Raw genomic sequence first — 24016 nt, 5'->3', positions numbered from 1 at the left:
CTGCATATATAAATGTTTTAAAAATATGTTAAATAGTCATCTCCCCAATTTAAATAGCCTCACTTGTTTGTTACTATTAATAGTGAATAGTTGTAAAAATGGTGTATTTTTATAGTGAATAGTTGTAAAAATGGTGTATTTTTAATGAAAAAAGCTGCTTGCTTAGTTGATTTTAAAAATAAATTTTTCTCTTTAAAAAAAAGTAGCCGTTGCTTCAGAACTTTGAAAGGCCTAAAATATCATGATTTCGGATTTTCAATATCTTTTCTAGTTTACGAATCTAAATGGGACGGACGGACGGACGGGCCACACCAAATTAATAGCGTCTATTCCGCTTTCGGGGGTCCGCTAAAAATTGGTATTATTATCTGTACAAAAAAGGCTTTTTTTAAAAAAAAAACAACGAACGTATTCGTAAATTATTTTGGGAAATAACAAAACTGCTTTCATTAATAATAAAAAAGCATAAAAAATATAATGTTTTATGATATAAAATGTCATGAAATCGGATTTTTCATATAGATCTAGAGTCTATTTTCCAGTTTTTGGAGATCGCGACAGAAATAATCTAGATCTACATACGGACAAATAGACAACGCAAAACTAATAGAGAAATTTCCTTTTTCAGCGTTCCGGTATATCTTTTTAATGCATACGAGGTAACCAATGATGTTCAACATCTTATTTTCTTCTACCAATACAAATCGGTGTTACAAATTCTAAATAAGGTTGGAAAATATAATTACAGATCTTGACTCTGACTAAATCTAGAATCTTTGAATCTAGATTATCTAGACTCTAGATAGATCTAGATCTATTCTAGATAAATTTGTATCTAGATCTAGACTATTAATTAAATAGTTAACGTTGTCTAGAAATAGATCTAGTAATCTAGTTTGTTTCTGTGAACAAAGTTTCTAAGATTATAAGATAGTGACATGACACGACATAGTCATAGTCATAGGGATGATACTGATAGTGTAATATTAGTGTAAGTGAGTGATAGTGATAGAGTCATACAATGATTTTGAATGATACATAGAGATTAGAATCTAGACTAGACCTAGCCTAGATTATAATCTAAGTTTTCTAAATCTAGATCTATCTTGATTCTAGATCTAGACTAGAGTTATTCTAGATCTACTTCCTAAGTTCCTAGTATAAAGTATAATAAAGTAAAGTATTAATAAGTTTAATAACTTCTAGATCTATAAATAGGTACTTTGACATCCCTACTCCACTGACCTATAAACTGCTAGACTAGCTGCTATATAGTTTTGAAACACCATGGCTAGACTTCCAAAACCATGGTGTTAGTTGATTGATTGTTGTTTTTACATTTGCTTCATGTTTCAAAAACCCTCATGCTAATCTTAAAGGAGGATTCTTAAGCTTTTCAATGATACCACATTGTCAACAAATGAAAGTCGTATTTATTTAGAAAATTTACAGTAAAGTCATAGGTAAGAATGATTTTGCATTTAATATAATTTTTAAGCAAGCTTGGAATTTTTTTATTGAATTTAGACCTAGATTTATGCTTAAAGTTTATTATTCCATTAATTTTTAATGAAATTTTGTCCTCCAAAATTAAAAAAACGTCCCCCAACATGCTATAAATGATGCCAAATTAGGCTATTTTTCGAAATGGGTACGTGGAAAAATTATAACTACCATAACAATCTATGACTATAGTATCACAATCAATATTTTTATTATAGAGTAGTGTTAGAAATATTTTTTTTCTATATTTAGGTACACAAAATATAAAAGGAAATCAGCTAATTAAGGCAAGTTTGGGTCCATCCTGACGATGTTAAATGAAGTCACTCCATGATGCAGCGACATGTGGCGCCAGACATTAGTAATTCTTGTGGATAATATGAAGTATAAATGATTTATGCATTGTTTAACAGCTTATCTTTGATCAACCTATTGGAGAGAATGCTATCAAGGTGTTATTTTACATTATATTTATAAATATTATAAAGCTGAGGAATTTTCTACCAAACGGCATTCTAGAAAAAGGATCGAAGTCAATTTTCAAACTATTGGATTAGCTGTGAATGAATGTTAGCTACATGTGAGATGAAACATTCAAATTCAAAATCATATAATGGGGTAGCTGTGTTCCAAATTTCAAGCTTTTATCTATTATGGTTATAAAGTTATGATGAGATATAGACGAAAATTCATTTTTTCGATCACAGCTTTTTGGACATTTTCTATAGTCCATTTTTCTACACATAAAACGGCATAACTTTGCTCCTATATAACATAGAAAGATAAATGTGGTATCATTGTAACCCTCTCAGCAAGCTCTACATAACTAAATAGCTTCTGTTCATATATATTTATTTTGAATTTTTTGTCAAAGTACCTACTATAAAGTTATAAAGTCTTAAGTAATGATTAAAATTAAAATGATCATTCAAATCATTGTCATTATATAAATTCTTTAAATCTTTTTTTGTAGTTTTTATCAGTTTATGATGTTAGAATTAGAATCTAGAGTCAGTAGAGTAAACTGACATCTATCGAACAAGACAAGTTGAAGTTAAAAGCTAATTCACCATTTTTTATGTTTGAATTTGTGTATCTCCGTAAGAATTAGACCTACCTAGCCTAGGTAGGAAAAAACTGATTGCATCTATAAACTCCTCATCCATTTGTCTTAAAAAGTAGATAATATATAAATATATATATATATATATATATATATATGTTTTATTGTATTACTAGCTAGATCTACTCATCATTAAAATTATATTTAATGTTAAAGTGGGTCAGGTCGATACTTTCAAAAGCTTAAAGTTTCGAACACCGTTTTACCGCTACCTTCAAGAATAGAACATCTTAAGAAACTCTCGAACACATGAGAAGCATGGTGTTTTAAAAGTGTTATTTATATCATTTTGTTACGCAATGTCAAGAAAGATAAATTTTAGTCATTTTCACATGCTCCATATCGAAGGTGTCACTACATATTGCCCAATCTCTGCTTAGAAACTGACGATACACATAAGTGTATGGTGCTAAGCCCAGTAATGCATTACCGACACATTACCGTACCGGTACTTATTTAGTTCTAAATAGAAGCTATTTTGAGATATTTTAAGGTCCTTTATAAATACAGATATTATTCAATTGGGAGAGAGCCTAATAAACTTTGGTAGCCAATAGATAATTCGCCCTCCTAAAGTTAAAGCCATTGGAGGACACAACAGTTAACGTGATTGACCTAAAAACAAAACAAGCGCGGCTCTAGGTATCTAGCATGCTCAGTGTATGTAACAGCCCAAAATTCAGTGCTAGATATTTTTTGATCGGGGCGGGGGGCTGAAAATCTATGGTAGTTTGTGAACTGTGTTACCTATAGATGTATATTATAAATCCACCCTCCCCAAGCCACCTGGTATAACAAAAAATGGTCCATACCTTTTAGAGCACGCTTAGTATTTGTCACACACACAAGCAACGTATCTATTAGATATATAATACGTATCTATCACGCATAGTGTTTGTGACCTAATTAGCGGCTTGACCGTTGGTAAGTGATTGATGGCTTTCCCTCAACATTGTTCTTACTACAACTTGAACAATGTTTTGGGGCTGTGTTGATGGCCTGGTTTACACCTCTGTGTGTTGCGCTATCACTGACCCTTTTTGTTGTGTGTTAGTTTGATGGCTGTGCTTGGTTTGAGTCTTGAAATTTAAATTGTTACTTTGCACTGAAAATGTGTAAATGTTGGAAAGTGGAATTGTGTAAGATGAAAGCACAGGAAAGTGGGTGTAGGCAGAATAAGAGAGTGTTTGTGTGTTATTGTTTTTATTCTATGTTGTTCATTTCTGATGTCATAATTATCTGTTTCAAAGGACTCTCTTTGTAGTGCATTATGAACTTTATTTATGGCAAAAAAAAAATTATATAATTTTATAGACCCGGCGCTACACGTCTAGATCGAGAAGCACAACTGACTCATTTGAGGCTGACATCACATTTTAATGGTAGATTAATTATTGATGATCTCTCGATACAATGTCTTGACTGTCCCCCCCCCCCCCCCCTTTCCAATTATTTACCTGCCAAAGACATCTTAATTTTAAAATACCTTAAATATCTACATTTTATACCTCCCCTTTTCCTTTTATTAATATCTCTTCATATCAAGCACATGCGCTAGGTATTGGGTTATAACACATAATTCAGAACTTAATAGAATGGGGCATCTGAAAAAAAAACACAACTGGATACATTCTGATTCTCGTATGGCACGGTGCTGTAATGTTAATAGCATCAAAGTATATGTGTCATAAAATCAAGCTTTTAAAATGGGTACAATTTGTGCATATCGATGTAAATCTATTTACTTTAAAAAATGTAGCACATTTACGGTAAACCACAAATAGCTGATACAATTTGTAACACATGCGTAATTTATATCTGTAGTTTGCATTACATTATTTTAAAAAATAACAATTAAAAAAAAACAAAATTTAAATATTTTGTCTTCTTTGAGTTATTATATCCTTTGATTTTTATTTGTAACATTAAAATGGTGTTCAATTCTTTACGAAGCTGAGATTTCTTAATAAAAAACAACAACTTTCGAACACACCCTATTTAAACCTCAATTTTCATGTTTGGTTACCAAGGGGCAGATTAAACAAATAGTTGCAAATATTTCTTAGTCTAATTAGAAGCATAAGATATAGGTTTTGTTTAGCTGAAGGATCATTGGCATTAAAAAATACCCTTAACCCGAGACTCACTTCACTCTTCCCAAGAGGTAAAAAAAAAAGTGACGTTTTTATACCAATATTACCAATGCACTTTGAATATAAGTAAAAAAATATCCTCGGGGGAAAATGAAACTAAATATATATATATAAAAACTATAAAGGAATGGAGGATGCACAATATGAATGGTCTAGTTTGGTCATAATCATCGAAATAAAGGAGAATTTAAAAAAATACAGGGGGGTGTTTGAGAAGTACCTTAACATGAAGGTGTTCGATAGATGTAAGCTACTATAGATGTAGAGTAACTACTACTAGTGACTAGCCTATTAATAGTCTAGATCTATATCATAGACTTAATTGTCTTAATTAGAGACTCTATTACTATTAAATGATGATGATGATCTATTAGATCTAGTATGAATGATTAGTCTATTACTAGAATAATATATATCATATTGCATGACTTTGCTACACGCAAGGCTCTTAAAGTTTGCGGTTTTTCATGAATAGTATTCGTCAGGTTGTGAATCTGTCAAAACCAGTTCTTACTGAACACCTAGGACCTAGATAGGAGTTAAACAGAACCTGTGTACAAAATTTCATTCGAATTTGCACTAGTTTGCGAGATTTTATGATCATTGAATAAGTCATTTCTAAGTGGGTTTTTTACCAATACATAACAGAGATTTAATATATTTAAATTATAATAATATATTCTATATATAGATCTAGATCAATATCAATATATGTAATATTAATATAATATATTGACTAGCTTCTAAATATTTCTTGTATGAGAGTTGACTTAACTTAGTGTGATGATATATTTATGCATGTTTACTAGAGATGTGATGATGTCTTGGTGTTACGATGAGATTGTGTTGATCAGACAATGTGTTTCTGATGTTTTAATTAGTATAAATTGCTCCTTTTAAACAATTACTGAACACTCAAACAATATCGTGTTGCTGGAGATGCAAATGTAAACTACAGAAATACACTCTGAAAATAGACTTAATGCAACAGCTGCTTTATGTTATGGGACACTTAGAATCCTGATCTAGTTCTAGTCTAGAAGAATTAGAATGTCTAGAATTTATTAGATCTAGACTATATTCTATAGATCTAGATATAAACTATAATTCTGTACATCTAGATTCTAGATCTATTTATTTGTAGAGCACTGTTACTGTTACAATGTGCAAGAAAGATGACTCTTCTGCAAGTCGAACTAGAGTTACCCCACGTAATTTTCTTGGTGACAGAGAGCGAGGCTAAGAAATTTAAAAAAAAAAGGGTTGGGGCGTATATTATATATGGTCACAGCATTGTCCCTGACTGCATCAATAAATTTAATTTTGTGTGTTTGCATCCTCAGAGTTAGTGTGTCTATAGAATGGCATTAATGATTGGAAGCTTGCTGTAAAATCATACACAGTCATTCATATGATATCTTACTCATAACTTATAAGGTACAGTAATTATTTTGAGTTTAAATAATTATATTGATAAATTATTTGGTTCCATAAATCATAAGATATCTTCTTCTAATTGATATTTATTTAATTATTATTGAACTTTTTCATTATATTTTTTCAGTGTTCATTGAATGATTATTCATGTTTCTAGATGCATTTTATTTGAGTATGTTTTTACAGTGCCTTATTTTACATTGTTACATTAAATATTTAATTAATAATTAATAATATTTAAATAAAATTATTCTTACAGCAATGCCTTATCATAAAGTGAAAGGCAATAATTATTCAAAGACTGTCATTCTAGATGAGTCTTCTACTTATGAAAGAAAAGGGTTAAGTAAAAAATGCATCTTTGAAGAAGTTTTCAATGACTCAAGAAAAGGTTCACCGTTTGGAACAAGCAACAGCGACTCTTCACACATTATTGAACAAGAATGTCAAGAAAGCAATGAAACCTATACAAATCCTGGTAGAAGAAAAAAGTTGAAAAGTAATTGGTAAGTCTGCAGTTTTTTTAAGATGGAAAAGAATGATATAAATGCTATTATAAAAAATATAGTTAAGTCAATGAATATATTATTTGAAATTCATTATTTCTTGTTTTCTTTTTATGTTTTCATAGTTCAAGTAACTCAGAATTGCATATGAGTGACCACCAAGTGATTACTGATGATAGCCATGAAAAATTTTCTTTATTCACTGAGGTATGTTTTTTCTATTTTTCAATCGCTTTATAACTCCTCAACAGTAATTATATATTTAAAAAGAACGAATTTCAAATGTTTTACAAATTAATGAGAAATTAAATTGTATTTTAACAGAACTTCTTTATCAAACTTGTAAATAAAAGATATAAACAAATTAACATTTATAACCTTTAATCTACTGGTTAAAATTATTCAACTTAGATTGTATCCCACATTTCAGGATTTAAAAGTAATTCACAATTTTTCACTAAAACTTAAGAATATGCTAAGACTAAAAACGAAATATGCTTTGAAAACTGCTTTTTCTTATTTTAGTTATGTTAATATCTATGGTTTGCATTAGTGTCGAAGAATTTGTTCTAGGCGGATAACTTTTCCAGAGCCATATTCCTTGAAACATAAAAAAAATAAAAAATTACTAAACAAGAGCATCACATTTACTGGCGGGTGAGAGAGTGCATGGAACAACAAATTAAATGGGAAGAATGATATAGACAACAATAATAAGGATAATTAAAAAAAAACAACAATTATTTAACTTTTACTAGTTATGCAGTTATTTTATATTAAATATATAATCTGTATTCTATGGACTTTTTCATATTAACCAACTGGAATATATTATAGAACACGTTCAACACTAAGTTTATGAATTTATGTTTCAGTTTACTATTGAAAAAAGAAAGACTCGGGCTCCTCTCAAAGATGTTAACAGCAAGACGTTAAAAAAACGTGAAACAAAAAAAAAAACAGCTCAAAAAGAGAAACGTAAAAATGCATCTTTATCAGATGTGAACATTGATATTCCAGATTTTGATTCTATAGAAAAGGATGAATTGATAATTGACTGTGTGAGCCCAATGCTCCAGTCATCTAGCACTCCAGTGCAAATAATTACAAGAAAAAGTACGATAGCCTTCAATAATTTAGATGAAGAAAATGTCCAGCCAATATCTAGTGATAAAAGTAATTGTGAAATAGATTTAACTGAGTCGTGTAATTTGGGCACCAATAACTCAAAGCTCCCTGTAAATGTTACATATAGACATCCTAAAAACAATATCTGTTCACCAGAGCCTACAAAATTAATCAGCAATAGCTCTGACAAATTAGATTCTCTCTCATTTGTGACAGCAGTGGAAGAGAGCATCTTGGAAGAGTCATCTGATGACTTCCAATATCATGTGAAGCTTTTATCTAAGTCTCTACATGAGCTTGAATTAGCCAAATGTCTGAACAGCACCATGAACTCCCCTGCCCTGAAGCAGGCAACTGCCAACCCTGTGAAAGGGGATCAGCTTGATCTGAGTAACATTTCTGCTGATCTTTTTGAGGAGTCAGTTGTGAGAACTGGTTTGACATTGGAGTGTATAGAGGAGGAGATTTCAGAAGTAAGTTTAGAGAAGGTAGAAGAAGTCAGTTTAGAGGAGGTAGAAGAAAGTGAAGTTGAAACTGAATCAGAAGAAGAGGAATATGAGTCAAGCTTACTGATAGTAAGTGACGAGGATGAGAGCCTTCATTGCCGAAGGTCAACATATGTTACCTCAAAATCATTTTGTGTAAGTATCAACCATCTAGTGAATTTGATACCTTTATTTTTGTAAGAAATATTATTCTGTTAATAATATTTAACTGTTAATGGTAAAAAAAAATCATTTATTTGTGATCTTTATTTATTTATTTAGTCATTTAAATACATTTTTTATGTATTATACCTTTACAATTAATATACGCTTATAACTATTTCTTGTTTTTTTTAACTTTAATAGTTGGTGATAAAAATATTTCCATGTGTGCATACAGTTTACAACCATGAATTGCTAAGTTGAAAAGTTAATAAAATAATTTTATTACATAGTTTAAAAGTATTGTACCTATTAAGGCTTTAATGTTTATTTAGATTGTTGCCTATATTTAACCTATGAGAATGGCCTTTTCTCCCCACCCCCCCAAAAAAAAACAATGAGGTTCTTACAATGCCTTCTTTGGCTCATCAGATTTGAATATAATTTTTTCTCAAAATGTTTTAATTTGCAATTATAAATGAAAAAAAAAAGTTATTGAGTGAGTCAGTTCTTTGTTTTGGAATATATATATATATATATATATATATATATATATATATATATCTTTTTTTTTTCAAGAATGTTTTTGTAAAAATTGCCAACAGATACAATCATGTAACTTAAAAAAGGACTTACTCTAGGCTTAAATATACTTTTAAAAAAATAAAGCTATAGAAAATAAATAATAAAACTCAATTTAGAATATGGTTTAATTATTCATACTGATAAAATTTAAACCAAAAGGAAATATGCCTAATCCAAGCAAAAAACTTAGCAAAGTGTTCTGCTGATTTCTCCACATGTACAAAGTGTTCTGTTAAAAGAAAAAGAAAGGGAAATACTGCCTTATAACATACATTTATGTTTGCTGTATCAATTATATATTTATACATTTTGTTTACTATTTAATACAAACATTGTTTTAAATTAAAGGAAAAACTTGCACATTCTTTGTTGGACACTGCTGTGCCCATTACAGCAGGAGAGAAAGTCCTTGCTTTGTGTGGGCAAACAGAACCTGTTGGTTTTTATGATTGCATTCCAAGAAGGTAGTTAATTTTTTATTTAAATTTAAGTGCTTCTTTTTTTTCTTTAGGCTGATCTATTTTACACACTTGAAACAATGAATAAATTTATGTAGGACTTTTGTTGTTCACAATTATACAAAACCTATATAAATTTATTTATTTTAACATTGGTTGATTATGTATATAGTGTATAGCTAATGTACTTTTATCTTTCTCTGTTTAGAGTTTTGTCTAAAAGTGTTAAAATTGGGGAAGGTGTTTATGGTGAAGTCTTCAAAACATATATAGACAATGAATCCATGGCACTTAAGGTTTGTCTTGTAGTGGCTCAATATCATATTTTAACTAGCTTGTATTAAGTCAATAAATTTTAAAAAATTATTTTGACTTATATTTAACTCCACCGAGTCAGAAACCCCATTGACAACGAAAAAACATGCTGAGAATTACTCCCTTAGAGCACGTGAGAGGAAGCGAGCAGTGAGTCTTAAGGTTGCCTTGTCCCCGTACAAGGACAGCCTCTGTGTCGTACATGAACCAGTATTCTCTCTATCTATAGCTTGTCCCAATCGTCCTTCGTGCAGAACTCTGCATTCATAAAGAATGTGGTCTACTGTTTCGTCGTCCTCCATGCAATGGCGACACCGTGTGTCGTAGTTCTCCTTCCATCGTCCGAGGTAAGCACCAATTGGACAATGGCCGACTCGGAACTGGGCTAGGACTGCCTGTTCCGCACAATTAAGTTGCCACCATGCATCCCTTCTGTCTGGTCTCCTCATTGCCCGATAAAGCTCACGCCCCTTGTCCGAAGAATCCCAGCCGTCGTGCCAAAGTGTCAACATGCGCTGGTTGACTAGGGATCGTACACTTTCATATGAGTACGGTTCATCATTTTCGAGCGCCGTTGCGACCGCGGTTTTCGCGAGCTGGTCAGCCAAATCGTGGCTGACCACCCCACAATGGGCGGGCACCCATTGCAAAGTAACGTTCACGCCGAATCGTAGTAGACGCCCTCCGACCGTTAGGACGTCCCATACCCTTCTAGCACCTTCATCCAGCCGTTCTATGGCCTCCAGTGCGGCCACCGAGTCCGTGAAAAGAACTATGTCGTGCGCTGACGGAGTCCCGTTACGTACCATCGTAGCCACCCAGTCCAGTGCTTGGAACATTGCTTCGAGTTCAGCCTCGAGGCTGCTTTTCTGCTGACAGGATCCACTGAGCTCGTCACTTTCGGGATTGCCAGAGAGTCGAACTACCGCTCTGTACCCAGCTTTCACAGTTCCCTCGAGCGTCCGCACAGAACCGTCTGTGTAGATGGTGGTTACTCCGGCTGGATATGATTCGATAGTCTCTCTGGCTGCTTGTAGTAGCCGTGTGGTTGGACTCTGCTTCGTCACCACTGGGTCAAGTAGGCTCTTCCGTATCGTCGGCATGCCGAGAGCCTCCATCGGGAAGATAGAACCGGACGGGGAAAGAGCAGCCTGCTCCACCGGCAGATTCGCCTCTCTGACCAACCCGCGTGCCACATGCATGAAACAAGGCCGGTTTTTGAGGCGTCTCCTACCCTCCCAGTTGTCGACCAGACTTCTGAGTGGGCATCCATCTTCCAGCCGCATATATCTCTCGTGAGCTAGTATGACGGCTCGTTCTCTGCGCAATTTCAACGGTGGGATGTTTGCCATAACCTCACCAGCTGCAATTGGCGTTGTCCTAAAGGTTCCACAGATTAGTCTTAAGGCTTGGTTCTGAACAGCATCTAGGCTTGCTAAGGTCGTTTGCGAAGCCCAGACCTGAACAGGAAGACTGTAGTCCATGTGAGAGCGTACTGCACCCATGTACAGTCCTCTCAGCACGTCAGCTCTCGCTCCCCACTTCGTTCCAGCTAGTTTCTTTACGATATTCAACTTCTCGGAAGCTGTTTCCTTTACCTGCTGGATATGATCGCACATAGTCAGTTTCTGATCGAGAATTACTCCAAGGTACTTGGGCTTTTTATCCCATTCCAGAATCTTGCCATCCATTCTAAGCTCGACAGGTTCCTTCAATATATCACGGCCCAGCGTAAACCATGAGTAAACCGACTTCGAGTGGTTTACCTCAAGGTTCCACATTCTGGCGTAGCAGGATATAGTTGTTAATGCCTGCTGGAGAGTGTCAATGAGTTGTTGACGGTCTCTCCCTGACTCCCACAACACGATATCATCTGCAAACAACAGCTTCTGACATTTCAAAAGAGCCGGCAAGTCGTTGATAAAGATCAAAAACAGCGTACAGCTGAGTGCCGATCCCTGCGGCACCCCCTGCTCAAGTGGAAGTTTCCTCGACAAGTGCTTACCAACACGAGTCTGTACCGTTCTTTCCGTGAGGAAATTTTGGATCCACCTAAGCATATATGAACCGACACCTAAGTTCATCAGTTTCAACAACAAGCCGGGCCTCCATACTCTGTCGTAGGCCTGCTTGAGATCGATAAATACCGCTAGCGTCGACTCCACCAGATACTTGCATTGATATTTACAAAAAGGCGATCCTCCTGCAAGATAATACTTAAAAATCTCCATCAGATTGATGAATATGTGATAGCCCTACATAAAATAATGTTTGGCTGTGTCATGTTGTCCATTCCTTGGCTATAGTGTTATACTTACTATCTGGACATGTATCTACTTGACTTGGTCTTTCAATTTATAAAACTTTTAAAACTATCCGTATGCATCCTTTTGCGACACTGTTTTGGCCCTAGGAGTTCTGCCCATGTTTCATAAAACAGACACATCTTATAAAAAAAAAATTTTCTAGATTAAAAATTTAAAGTAAAAAGCTCAATTTAAATATAAAAAAAAGAATACAATGTTTTAACTATTTAACGAACAAATAACATGCCTGATTTCTACCTGAGAACATAAAGAATGTACAAGCTCTCACCTCTCATAAAATTCAGGCTCTGTTGGTGTCTTCAGCTAGAGAACAATAGTACTCCCACCAAGCACTTTCATGCCAGCATGTTGATATGGGTAGCACATTACAAATGTTACTCTTTTATATGAATAGTTATAATAGAGGACCAGATACCTTCAAAACATGAACAAACAAAAGGAAAAAGTTAAAATCAATTATTCTCTTTTAAAAGCTTTTGTTATGTTATGATTTTTTTTTTAACATTGTTCCACTGTGTTTGTTTGTTTTTTTTTCCTGCTTTTTTTGTCTAATTTAGCATGATTACATTCTAAAATTTGCCAAATAATAATGATCCAGACTAATCAGATAAAATTAACAACAACACAAAATTGCACACAAGCACAAAATTATAATAAGCTACATTTTTCATAAACATTAAAACCCAAACAACATTAAAACGCATAAAACATTAAAACCCATACAACATCAACAGTTTTGAAGAGAAGTTGAAGATATAAATGACATCACATACTATAGTCCACAATCTAAGGGGAACAAATGTGTACTTGTAAATAAAAAAAATAATTATAGAAATACACATACAAAACAAACATGCATCAATCTTTTGTAATTCATATCAAAATGAAAATATAATAAATATCTACATTATTTAATGCCTTAACCGTGGCGTCAAAATGGCCTTTTTCAAAAAACAACATTTACTTTTATTATAACAAAAAATTCTTTCAAGTGTATATTTTAAAAAAAAAATTTTGTTCAATATCATATTAAAAGGAAAAAGATTTTTGTTCTAACATTTTTTTTCTATTTTTTTTTTCCAGATAATTCCAATAGAAGGTGATATTGTGGTGAATGATTGTCCACAAAAAAAGTTTGAAGAAATTTTGCCAGAAATTGTCATTGCTCAGTAAGTATTCTTTTGTAATAATATTTTTGCTATATGAAATTTTACAAAGTGACTTACTAATTTAGACATAGACTTAGATCCCCCCACACCCTTGAAACATAAATCATACATTAATGAATTAAAATTCACTGTCCACATGTAACAAGTCTTTTTAATTTTGTTTTATTTGAAACTCCTCCAGAGAACTCAGTAATCTTGCATTGAATGAGTCTAGTAGAACAGTCAACTTCTGTCAAGTCAGAAGGTAACATTAATTCACATTTTTGTTTTTCTTTTTATGATGAGCCGGTTATTTCACCATCTTTCATGTGTCAGTTTGTAATGCAGCCTAGTTTGTATTTTGTTTAGGATATCCTGTGTCAAAGGAGAGTTTCCCAAAATTTTGTTGGATAAATGGGATGAATATGCCCTGAAGAAGTCAACTGAAAATGATCGGCCTGATAAGTTTACGAGTGAACAGTTGTTCATTATGTTTGAGTTCTATAATGGTGGGTGTGCTTTGGAAAAATTTAAGGTAAGAATTTTTTTTCACATTTTGTACTTAATCCTGTCAGTTTATTTTTCTTACTAATGTTTTTATAGAACAATTGAAATATCTTTGACAAACAAAACAAAACATAAGAAGCAATTTTTTTTTACATCAGCAAACTTATTTAATCTTACGTTATAGGACAGGAATTTTGTTATAAAATTATAGACATACTAAGAAAAAGGTCATAGTTCAGCTAAGCTAAGTTTCTGTGGGACAGATGTTCTTGTCACCAACAGCATATGAGGGTATTATGAAGCCAGCACAGCAAACTTTTGCTAATATTCTCCTAAACGTCTTGTAGATCTGAATGAACTCAAAGATGTTTCAAATCTTAATTTGAAATTCCAGACTTTAATCATTAATTGAATTTGAGATCCTTGTTTCAAGATTGTATGTTTATCACTTGATCTACCTTTCTACATTTACCTTGGTTTAAAGTACATCAACGTGATATAGGGTACATCTACATGATATAGGGTACATCTACACTGGCGGATCCAGGGGATGGGGGGGGGGGGGCGATTCCCCCCCCCCCCCCCCCCCCCCCACTCGGCCGCGCCCCCGAAGAAGGGGGGGCGGACGAATTTTAGAATAGAAGTCACACAATTTGTATACGAATTTATTACTTATGTTAATAATAGATACTAATTATTTATATTTCAAACTATTTTTAGATTATTCCCCCCCCCCCCCCCCCCCCATGTATGTTGGCCGATTTGGTTGGGTCGGGAGGGGGCGATAGCATCAATCCGCCCCCCCCCCCCCCCAACCATAAACTTTTGAGTGGGGGGGGGGCGGTCCAATTTATTTGTAGAAATCACAGCTTGCTAAAAGAATCAGTTAAATATCTATATGATTAAAACTTGTTATTGATATTTTAACCGATCTTTATATTATGTCGTTCCCCTGTTGTCCGATTGGTGGGGGGGGGCGAAACCTCTACTGCCCTTCCCACCTAAACCCTTTGAGTGGGGGGGCGGTCCTACTTTTATGGAGAAATCATAGTTTGTGAACAAGATTAGTTGAATTGATATATAAATTTGATATTATGTCGCTCCCCTTATGGTATCTTGGCCGATTCGGTGGGGTAAGGGGGGGGGGATTGCATATACTGCCCTCCCCGCTCTAGCCCTCGAGTATGAGTCACGATTGAGATGAGTACCCTTTTTTCCAACCTTTACTCAATCTAATATTTTGAATTTTATTGAATATTATTTATCGAATTTTTTTTTTTCGGAGGCGATCCTCAAAGCCTTAATCACTGATGGATAAAGAGCTGTAGATGTCAGGAAAATGCGTTTCTGCAGTGAAGAATGCAAGAAAATACTGAGAAATACTGCTTATTTATTCTTTTATATATATATATATATGCTTTACGCACGTTTATGCATAGGGTTAGGGTTTACTGGGCGTTAGGGTTTGGGGTTAGGATATCCTGTGTCCCCCCCCCCCCACTCCAAAGTCCTGGATCCGCAAGTGCATCTACATGATACAGGGTACATCTACATGATATAGGGTACATCTACCTAAGTACAGGATTCATCTACCTTGGTTTAAAGTACATCTACATGATATAGGATACATCTACATTGGTATAGGATACATGTACATGATACAGGATACATCTACCTTGATATAAGGTACATCTACCTTGGTATAGGATACATCTACCTTGGTATAGGATACATCTACCTTGGTATAGGGTAGTTGTTTTTTTATTTAAAAGATCCAATGATGTTCTCCTTGTTGCATTTCTACTTTACTTCAATTAATTGCTTTCCATACATATTTCTAGTGATTTCTGCAACTTTCAGTAAATGTTTAGACTGTACCTTTACCTTAACCTATCCCTTAGTCTGTTGGACCGTTGGGGCACCAGGCAAGATTTGTCGACCGTCTTTCTCCATTCCTCCCTTTTTTTTGCCTTGTTCAGAACCTCTCTCAATGGCAGGCCTGTCCATTCTTTAATGTTGTCCTCCCATCGCTTTTTCTGTCTGCCTCTTCTTCTTTTTCCTGGCACTGTTCCCTGAAGAAAGGTCTTTGCGAGCCCCGTAGATCCTAGCAATGGTTTAGACTGTACTGTAAACATTAAATTAAACCACATCTGAGACTCCCTGGCTGCATGGTCTTACTGTATGTGCTCTGTACCATCATCTTGATTTGAATGCTACATGCTACCAACAAAGTAGCCTACAATTCTGCAACTTCCATAATGTTTTGCTTTGAAAACAATTCCATTGTATTATTATTCTTCACATTTGTTTCTTCATATTTTTTATAATTGTTGTTAGGTAAAAAAAATTATTTGGACTATTTTTCTATCCAGTTTGGCTACCCATTAGAAATATTCAGCACACTCAGACAGGTGGTGTTTGCTCTGGCAGTGGCAGAGGAAAGTTTGGAGTTTGAACATAGAGATTTGCATATTGGGAACATTCTAGTCAAGCCATGTCTTCAAGACACAGTGTCCTTCAAAGTCCTTGGTATCGAGCACCAGTTCCCAACAGAATCAGTTATGGCAACCATCATCGACTTCACCATATCACGTTTGAAGAAAGGTAAGTTTTATAAAACATAGATTTCACTATATACAAAATTCTTTTTCAGACTTTCAGAGCTCAGTGCTCCACACTTTTATTTATATTTATGCAATTATTATTTCTTCTTTGTTCTCATTATTATGTGGGAGGGTTCATACTAGTCTGAGAATAACTGCACAGTTGCTTCAGGAATAGGAATCCCTCCATACAGTTTTTCTTCTATAAAGGTGTTTTGTAGCCAGTGTCTTGTTCGGTTCTCTCAAAAGAGTATGTAGATTTGAAGAATTTGGTCAGCATTCTCTGGTGAGTGCTAATATCACTGGTCCCTATTTTCATCTTCTGGGCCATGTATTGTTTCATTCTGTTGTGACCTGTTCTGTGGCAAAAAATTATGCATTGGCTGTTAACAGGCATAGTTTTTCTTGAAATTTCGATGAGAGTGTGTCCATTTTTGGTTTATTCAACTATTTATTATTTTCATTTGTTCCAGATACAGTGGAAATTTCAATCACTTATTCATTCATCCATACTTGGCCATGTGTATTTCTACAAAAAAATTTTGGGTCTTTTTTATAATTCTTTTATTGAATACTACTTTAAGTAATGGGCCCTATACCAAAATTCTTTGCACCAGAAGGGCTCATTAGCTTGTTTGGCTACCCACGAGGAGAGAAAAATTTAATTCAAATTTCAGCTACCATGCAACTAATTCAAGTATAGGAAAAGTTTCAGGAATCAACCATGAGGAAAATGAAGAGCTGGTGACCTTGCGCAGCTTGCAGCAGAATGTGCTGTTTCTTTAGACCCAATAGTTGTGTAGAGTCTCTTTTTTGACTGGGGGTCAAATGCTACTGCTGCCTGAAACTTTTTAAAATTTTAAATTTAAACTTAAAGAGTCTAGACAGACAAGACAAAATGACGAACACGCAATGTTAAATAACTTTGTATAAAAAGTGATTAGCCTATTCTCTAAATGCATTTTTTTTTCACACTCAGCTTCATAACTTGAAGCAATTATTTAAAAATAGATTTTTATGTGGAACTTCCACTGTTGTTATTTAAATTAAGTTTTATTTGTTGTCCATGTACTATTCTTGAAATGCTTTGTGCTTTACACTCAGATGGTTGTGCAGTCTTCTGTGATGTGGCCAGTGATGATGGTTTATTTGAAGGGACAGGAGATTTTCAGTTTGATGTCTACAGGGACATGAAAAAGGAAAATGGGTAACAATAATGAGTGTTTGTGCTTTATTCAGCTCCATTGCCTTGATTGTTTGCCTCCACTCTTGGAGAATGTGTTCTGGTTTATACAGAGAATATGATAATGTGATCATTAGAGTTGTATTAAATGTGTGGCTAAGTGACCTAACTGCTTGGCTACCTATCAAGAGGGCTCCAGCTTGAACCCTGATTCGAGTTGTTTGCTGAGCACCTAAAGGCAACATGAAAGCTTTCTCCCTGATACCCCCTACCCCACAGGTCCACAAAAGAGCAGAGTGCACTGAGCTATGCTTATAGTACTCTTCAAAAGAAATTTTTTAATATAGATAACTAGAGAAGATTTTATGTTTTTATGAGTTGGAACAAAAACCTAACATCCTCTCAAGCAGCTTTCACAAATAAACAATGGTACAATATTATGAACATACTAAAACATCTTTGCAATAATTTCATTTAAGGTTACATCGTCAATTTATTTTATGCATTGAAATAAATATACTTCACACATTTAGTATATATATTAGATTCCATATATTAGATTACTGGAATATATTTTTTATTCTTGGAGGATTTCTGATTATCACTAATAATTTTATTAAATAATGATGTTTGTAATTGCTTAGTGGCCAAAGTAATAAGTATTGAATACCAGGGTGAAAGTCTGTTTTAGTTCCAATGGGAAAGATAGGCTAGTTTATTGATTTCAGGGCCACTTAATTTACTCTTACATTTTATAAGCCTAGTGGTAGAAAACACATGCAAATAACAGTAGTGATAAAAAGCTTTTATTGTGATTTCTAAAAGACAATCAATTTGACATTGATGACAGTGCTTCAGAGTCAGTACTCATGATGTAATGTGGTTGAGTAGATCTAATTTAAACTGGCCTGTGAAAGATCACTTAAAGTTGGCAACATTTCCAACTTACATTTTGACCAGCAAGTAGAAAAAACAAATGTCAATGAGTACTTTTGTGCTTTATCAACATTTGCAAGATTCATTTTTTTTTTTTTATCCTTTCAGCAATGACTGGCAAAAGTTCACCCCAAGGACCAATATTATGTGGGTCAACTACCTTTGTCAGAAATTAATGATCACCTTGAAAAAGAGAAAAGATAACAGCAGGTTGGTTCGTAGCATGAAGAAAAAGTTGCAGGATGTTTTGGATGTTGTACTTCAATATGACTCCTGTCTTCAACTGACTTTAGAAACTGAACTCTGGTCATGACTGCTGGGAAGGTGGGGCACTTTTAACTTCAAGTGATCATACATTTATAATATGGTTATGTTATTGTTGTTTTACTATTGATTTTCGTTGTACAAGAAAATAAGCTTCCATTTCTGGCACAGGATGCAAGTATCAAAATTAAGGATGAAAAAATAAACAACTTCTTTTCTCCTGGGCCAAGCCTTTAAAATAAAAAATTGTTGAATTCAAATTCATTTAAGAATAGTATTATCTTAACTCCATTTCTCCAGTATCTAACTTATGAAACCAAAATAGATTGTGAAATATTCAGTAGAGTCTTTAATATAAAATGTATACAATTCATCTGAAGCTGCATGTTGAAAACTATACGGATAGGATTGTGAACAATGTCCTGTTTATTGATACAGAGATCTAGAGAAGCTGCTAATGTTAGATTTTTAAAAATTGTCCTTGTAATGGCAGTATAAGTTGAGAAACATTTTTTTTAATTTCATTTTTCTTTTCATTTGCATATAAAATATCTAACAAAATGTCTAAATTAGTAAAGAAATAAAAATAAAATTATTTCGGATTTGAGGGGTATAAGTATCCAGTAATTGCAATCTTTTTTTTTAATAACTGCTTTAAAATTTGATGTTCACCAAATGTATGTACAACCAAGAATTTGTCATGGAAAGAGTACATTTTCTCAATCTCTTGAAAGACATTCTTATTATGTTTACCTAGTGGTACAATATAACCTTATGGTAGTCTCAATAAACCTTGCGAAAGAAACAAGTTTCTACCAAGCTTGTATATAATTTCTTTTTTCATAGAATTTTTAATTTTTCTTTGTACATAATTTTCTTTCATAACTTAAAATGTTGTACTGATAAGTAATGTTGAGTCATTACTTAACCCTCCAGGAGGAAATGTTGATATCACAATGTTAGATCACACCTACTTACACCTTTATCCCAAAATATTTTTGTCTGAAGGAAAATTTCTATCAGAAGATAAGTCATGCTTGGACACAGAATGATAAAAGTATTGGATGGATGTTTTGCCTAAATGAAGATGTTTTTTAGATTTAAGTCATTCTTGTATCTTGAATGATGGAGGATAGAATGTTTTGTGTGACAAAAATGAAATTTGAAAACTTTCAGTAGAGGAATAAATTGTTCTATTGAAACAAAAGTTTGTTTGGCTATTTCTGACTTTATAAATACCTGGTGTCACTTGTCTGAGGACTAAATGCTGTTCTTGACATTCTAGTTCTACAAATCTTGTGATGTATGAGTTAAAAGGAAACCCAACAAAAGTTATAATGAGATTTTAAAAAAGTAATTCTTAAATGTTGATGACCCACCAAACCAATATGATCTAAATTTATACATCGCTCTGTCTAAAAAGTTCAAAAAAAATTGTTCTTCACATTCTCGGATCAAGTTATAACTTACACAAATATTCATTAATCTTGACAAGACACAAATCAATCAATTAATTAATTGTTTGTAATTAATTATTTTGTTTGATTACGAAATAAGGTGAATAAATGCTACTTAATGTGAGATGTGGATATACATGTTGATATAGATTACATTTTGACATGTTTTTTCTCCCACTTCCCATTCTTGGTTCAAGTTGAAATTTCGCATAATGATTCATAGCTGATAACAACACAAGAATCAATTTAAAAAATTAACCAATTAGATAATCATTTAGCGCAATTAATTAATTTTCGAGATAAAGGGCATTACTTAAAGGTTCCTTCCCATACATAAGTTTGTTTTAAAAAAGAACCATTGTTTGATTTTGCTTTAATGTGATCTCTAGCCATAATTGGTTTACCTTGTTTGTGGACGCATCCACAAGTCTACACTCAGTGAGCATTTAAATAATGTCAGAAATATTGAAAACCTTTTGAAGTAAATTTAATCGAATCTTACTTCATCAAGTTCCCACTCTTTCCACTTAACTATGGAATTATCATTTCAGTTAAATTTAGTATGTTTATCTCCCTTCGCTTATTTTGTTGCCAATTTGTTGTTACCTAAGTAACATGTAACAGTGAAGCTGACAGTTTTTTTAGCATAGTCCAAACCACAGCAGTAATTTGTCAATTAAAAAACTAGATTTTTGACTTCATTGTTATTGCCATCCCAATGACCCTAGAACATGCCCACTGTGTTTAGCTCCTATCTCACAAGTTTTAACTGATAATGCCATAACCCTCAGTTCAGTAGCCTATAGGTTCGTGTCACGCTCAACCCTCCCCCCCCCCTCCCCCTTTAATAAAAGTCAATTTATTACTTTTATAGATATTTATAACACTCATCTTATCTTTTCTTATATATTACAGACCTTACTTCAAAAAAAAAAGATGATTAAGTCCTAGCGTTATGCATCTAGTCATGCATGTTAACCAATGACATAAATTCTGCCAAGTCACTGGTTTTCCTGGCTAGCTCAGGCAGCCCATTCCATGTTTTAATAGCACTAGGGAAGAAACATCATACCATATGTCTTTCTGATTATTTTGTATTTGAAGATTATGGTTCAGTGTTTTATGTATAATTGCTACTTTACTTTTAAGTCTTCTATCCTGAAGGCTTTCTAAATTTAGTAATTTTACTAATGGTGTTACTCTAGTCAAATGTGAATATCCTTATTGTGGAACAGTCCAGGAGATGGAAGAGTTATATTATTAGAAAAAAAAAACGGTTAGAGGTCATCTAGTGATGTTTAAAATCCAGGATCTGTGTAAATCGACAGTCAAGTTCATGGAAAAAGACACATCATCCCACTTACTTTAGAAAAGAAACAAACTTTCCTTACATGCTATCAGTTACATGCCATACATACAAAAGTTTTTATTAAATTCAGTGCCTCTGTTCAGATTGAGAACATCCAACTAATTTTTAAATTCATTTTGTGTACCACCAGTACACCAGTATATTTTTGGTACCACATTCTGAAAGTGTTATTTCTTTCCTTTTTTATTTTTTGAAATGTATAAATCACTCTAATGAAAGACACCCCACCCCTTCCTCCAGCCAAACAAACAAAAACTAAATCGTCTCATTCAGGTTAGATGATAACCCTTGCTACCTCGTGTCTTGGTCTGCATGGTGGGAGATCTATTCCTGTTACAGCTAGCGTTAAGATTGCATAGATCTCCATGTCAGCAAGAGACATTTGTAATAACAACAGGAACCACTCATGCACACACTGTAAGCGACACTCTGCATTTTAAGATGTCTGTCTGAGGCTCCACCCCTCGCTGAGCAGGCACGGCTAAGTCTATACTTACAGAAGAAGAAAAAACAGATTTCGAGACTAATGACATTGAAAGTCGTGTTGACATTAGTCGAGCACCTGACGAGTGCTTAAACCATAATACCTTTTTTTCCCCCTTTATAACTTAATGTAAATGTTTCATTTAGTAGTGGCGCTCTTGGGAACTTAAATTTACTTACATTTGAAGTTATATTTCTTGTGGTCCCCAACACCCCACCGCCCCTGTATTTTACCGGTAGGGCCAACATCAGAATGTCCGAAATCTTAAGTGCCATCAACAAAATTATCTGACTGGTACAATTCTATCTTCTTCATTTATGTGCAAGTCTGCACCAAAAGTCTTTGCCGGTGAGTTTACAAACTAGTGACATGTATGCAATGCAAAAGATAATAATAAATAACATAGAAGCAAAACAACATGAATTTGGTTTTAAACTGATACGTAGAACAAAACAAGGAAGATCACATGTAGTATCTCCTCTACACAGCGCCATCTAGCATTATTACATTGGAAACGCGACACCAGACCTATGAATTGAACTTTAGGCCATTTGTTGGCCGAAAAGATTTCCAAAGGATTGTATTGTCAGTTTTCAAAGCCCAGTTTCAATGACGTGGCATACTAAATTTACCTTATGGGTAATCGTGTGTGTGTGTAGGGGATTAATGGGCGCTTTTATTTTTTGGAACCAAATGCTTATGATCTCAGTGGTCATCTCAGGTCCAGGAAGAAGCACAGAGGATATATGATGTTGTGTTGCTGGCAGATTATTACTTTAATTTTAGCACAATAAACAGGCGTTCGAATCCTTAAACTATCCCAGCACCCTTACTACAGTTTTAAATATATCCATCCCAGTGGCACTACAGCCCATGGAGGGCGTTGGCCTGCTTCAACACATCCTTCCAGTCAGGTCTCAGTTGAGCTTTTTTTTTCCATGCCAAAACTCTTTAAGCTGTTGGAGATCTGCCAATACATCGTCAATCCATCGTATTCGTGGTCTTCCATTGAGTCTCATGCCTTTCGTTTTTTTTTTTACCGAATACTATTGACAGTTTCAAATAGACATTAGTTGGCCTAATATATAGTAATATATCCTGAAATGTCTTATCGGAAATTGATATTTTCATTGTAATTCATTTCATTTCATTCGCAGTAATCGTTATTTACAAATGTGATTTTCAATTGAATTCTTCAGTGCTAAAACCAAGTGCACACACATTATTAAATAGTTTTAAAACTGTAGGCCTATAGTTTATCACTATTGCCGTATTCTGTACACCAGACTCACTCAACAGCTTGCTTTTATTTGCCTCCGTTTCATGAACATCTCTATTTTGGGAAGCACTTTTAAAAATTACGAAGGCTGTACACATTTCAACAAGTACACAAATTCAAAACTTTTATTATTTTTAGAATGACTGCTACTTTCAACGTCAATTTGATATTGTGAGATCCGCTGGCTTAGATCATCCAACAGTTTTAATTGGAACAGAAGGTGGGAGTTGAGAGATGTTATTGTAAAGCTCCTGTGTAAATGTCCTCGTGTAAAGCATCCTTTTAGGAGAGTCTTTATTTTCTTAGCTCAGAGAACATCTACTTTAACCCTACTTACACTAGGACTCCCCTACATGGCCTTCAGAGTTAGTTCCGCTTTCACTTGTTAAAAATAAAAAAGATTGATTCGTTTCAATGCTACAAAATTATACATTTGCATGTAATTGAATTTAAAACTGTTTATTTCTCTCCTGTTCCCCTATCGTATTGCCCCCACACCCCCCCCCCCTTTTATTTTATTAAGTTTAAATTAACGCTCTCTGTCTGTCAGGTAAAAACCGTGTAGACCTCCACGTTAGTTCTTCTACATCCGATCTCGGATCAA

At 34.0% G+C, this 24016-nt stretch overlaps 1 protein-coding gene across 3 annotated transcripts; it reads left to right on the top strand.

Annotated features, from left to right (window-relative positions):
• The first annotated feature begins 659 nt into the window (after positions 1-659).
• Positions 660-20030, top strand: LOC106068059 (uncharacterized). 3 transcript variants are annotated; one of them, XM_056030086.1, is made up of 13 exons: positions 660-728; positions 6123-6216; positions 6476-6722; positions 6848-6929; positions 7598-8491; positions 9431-9546; positions 9749-9836; positions 13266-13351; positions 13533-13595; positions 13700-13865; positions 16210-16441; positions 17545-17647; positions 18668-20030. In XM_056030086.1, the coding sequence occupies exons 3-13, from the start codon at positions 6478-6480 to the stop codon at positions 18870-18872; spliced, it is 2280 nt and encodes a 759-aa protein (XP_055886061.1). In that variant the 5' UTR covers positions 660-728; positions 6123-6216; positions 6476-6477; the 3' UTR covers positions 18873-20030. The 3 variants fall into 3 exon arrangements, with proteins under 3 accessions (XP_055886061.1, XP_055886055.1, XP_055886072.1); XM_056030080.1 differs by lacking the exon at positions 660-728 and adding an exon at positions 743-991; XM_056030097.1 differs by lacking the exon at positions 660-728 and adding an exon at positions 1128-1165.
• Positions 20031-24016: the final 3986 nt, after the last annotated feature.

This window comes from Biomphalaria glabrata, chromosome 1, assembly GCF_947242115.1.
Source record: "Biomphalaria glabrata chromosome 1, xgBioGlab47.1, whole genome shotgun sequence".
In the NCBI taxonomy this organism is placed as follows: domain Eukaryota; kingdom Metazoa; phylum Mollusca; class Gastropoda; family Planorbidae; genus Biomphalaria; species Biomphalaria glabrata.
The sequence above is the reverse complement of the archived record's forward strand: the minus strand, read 5'-3'. Positions and strand labels throughout refer to the sequence as shown.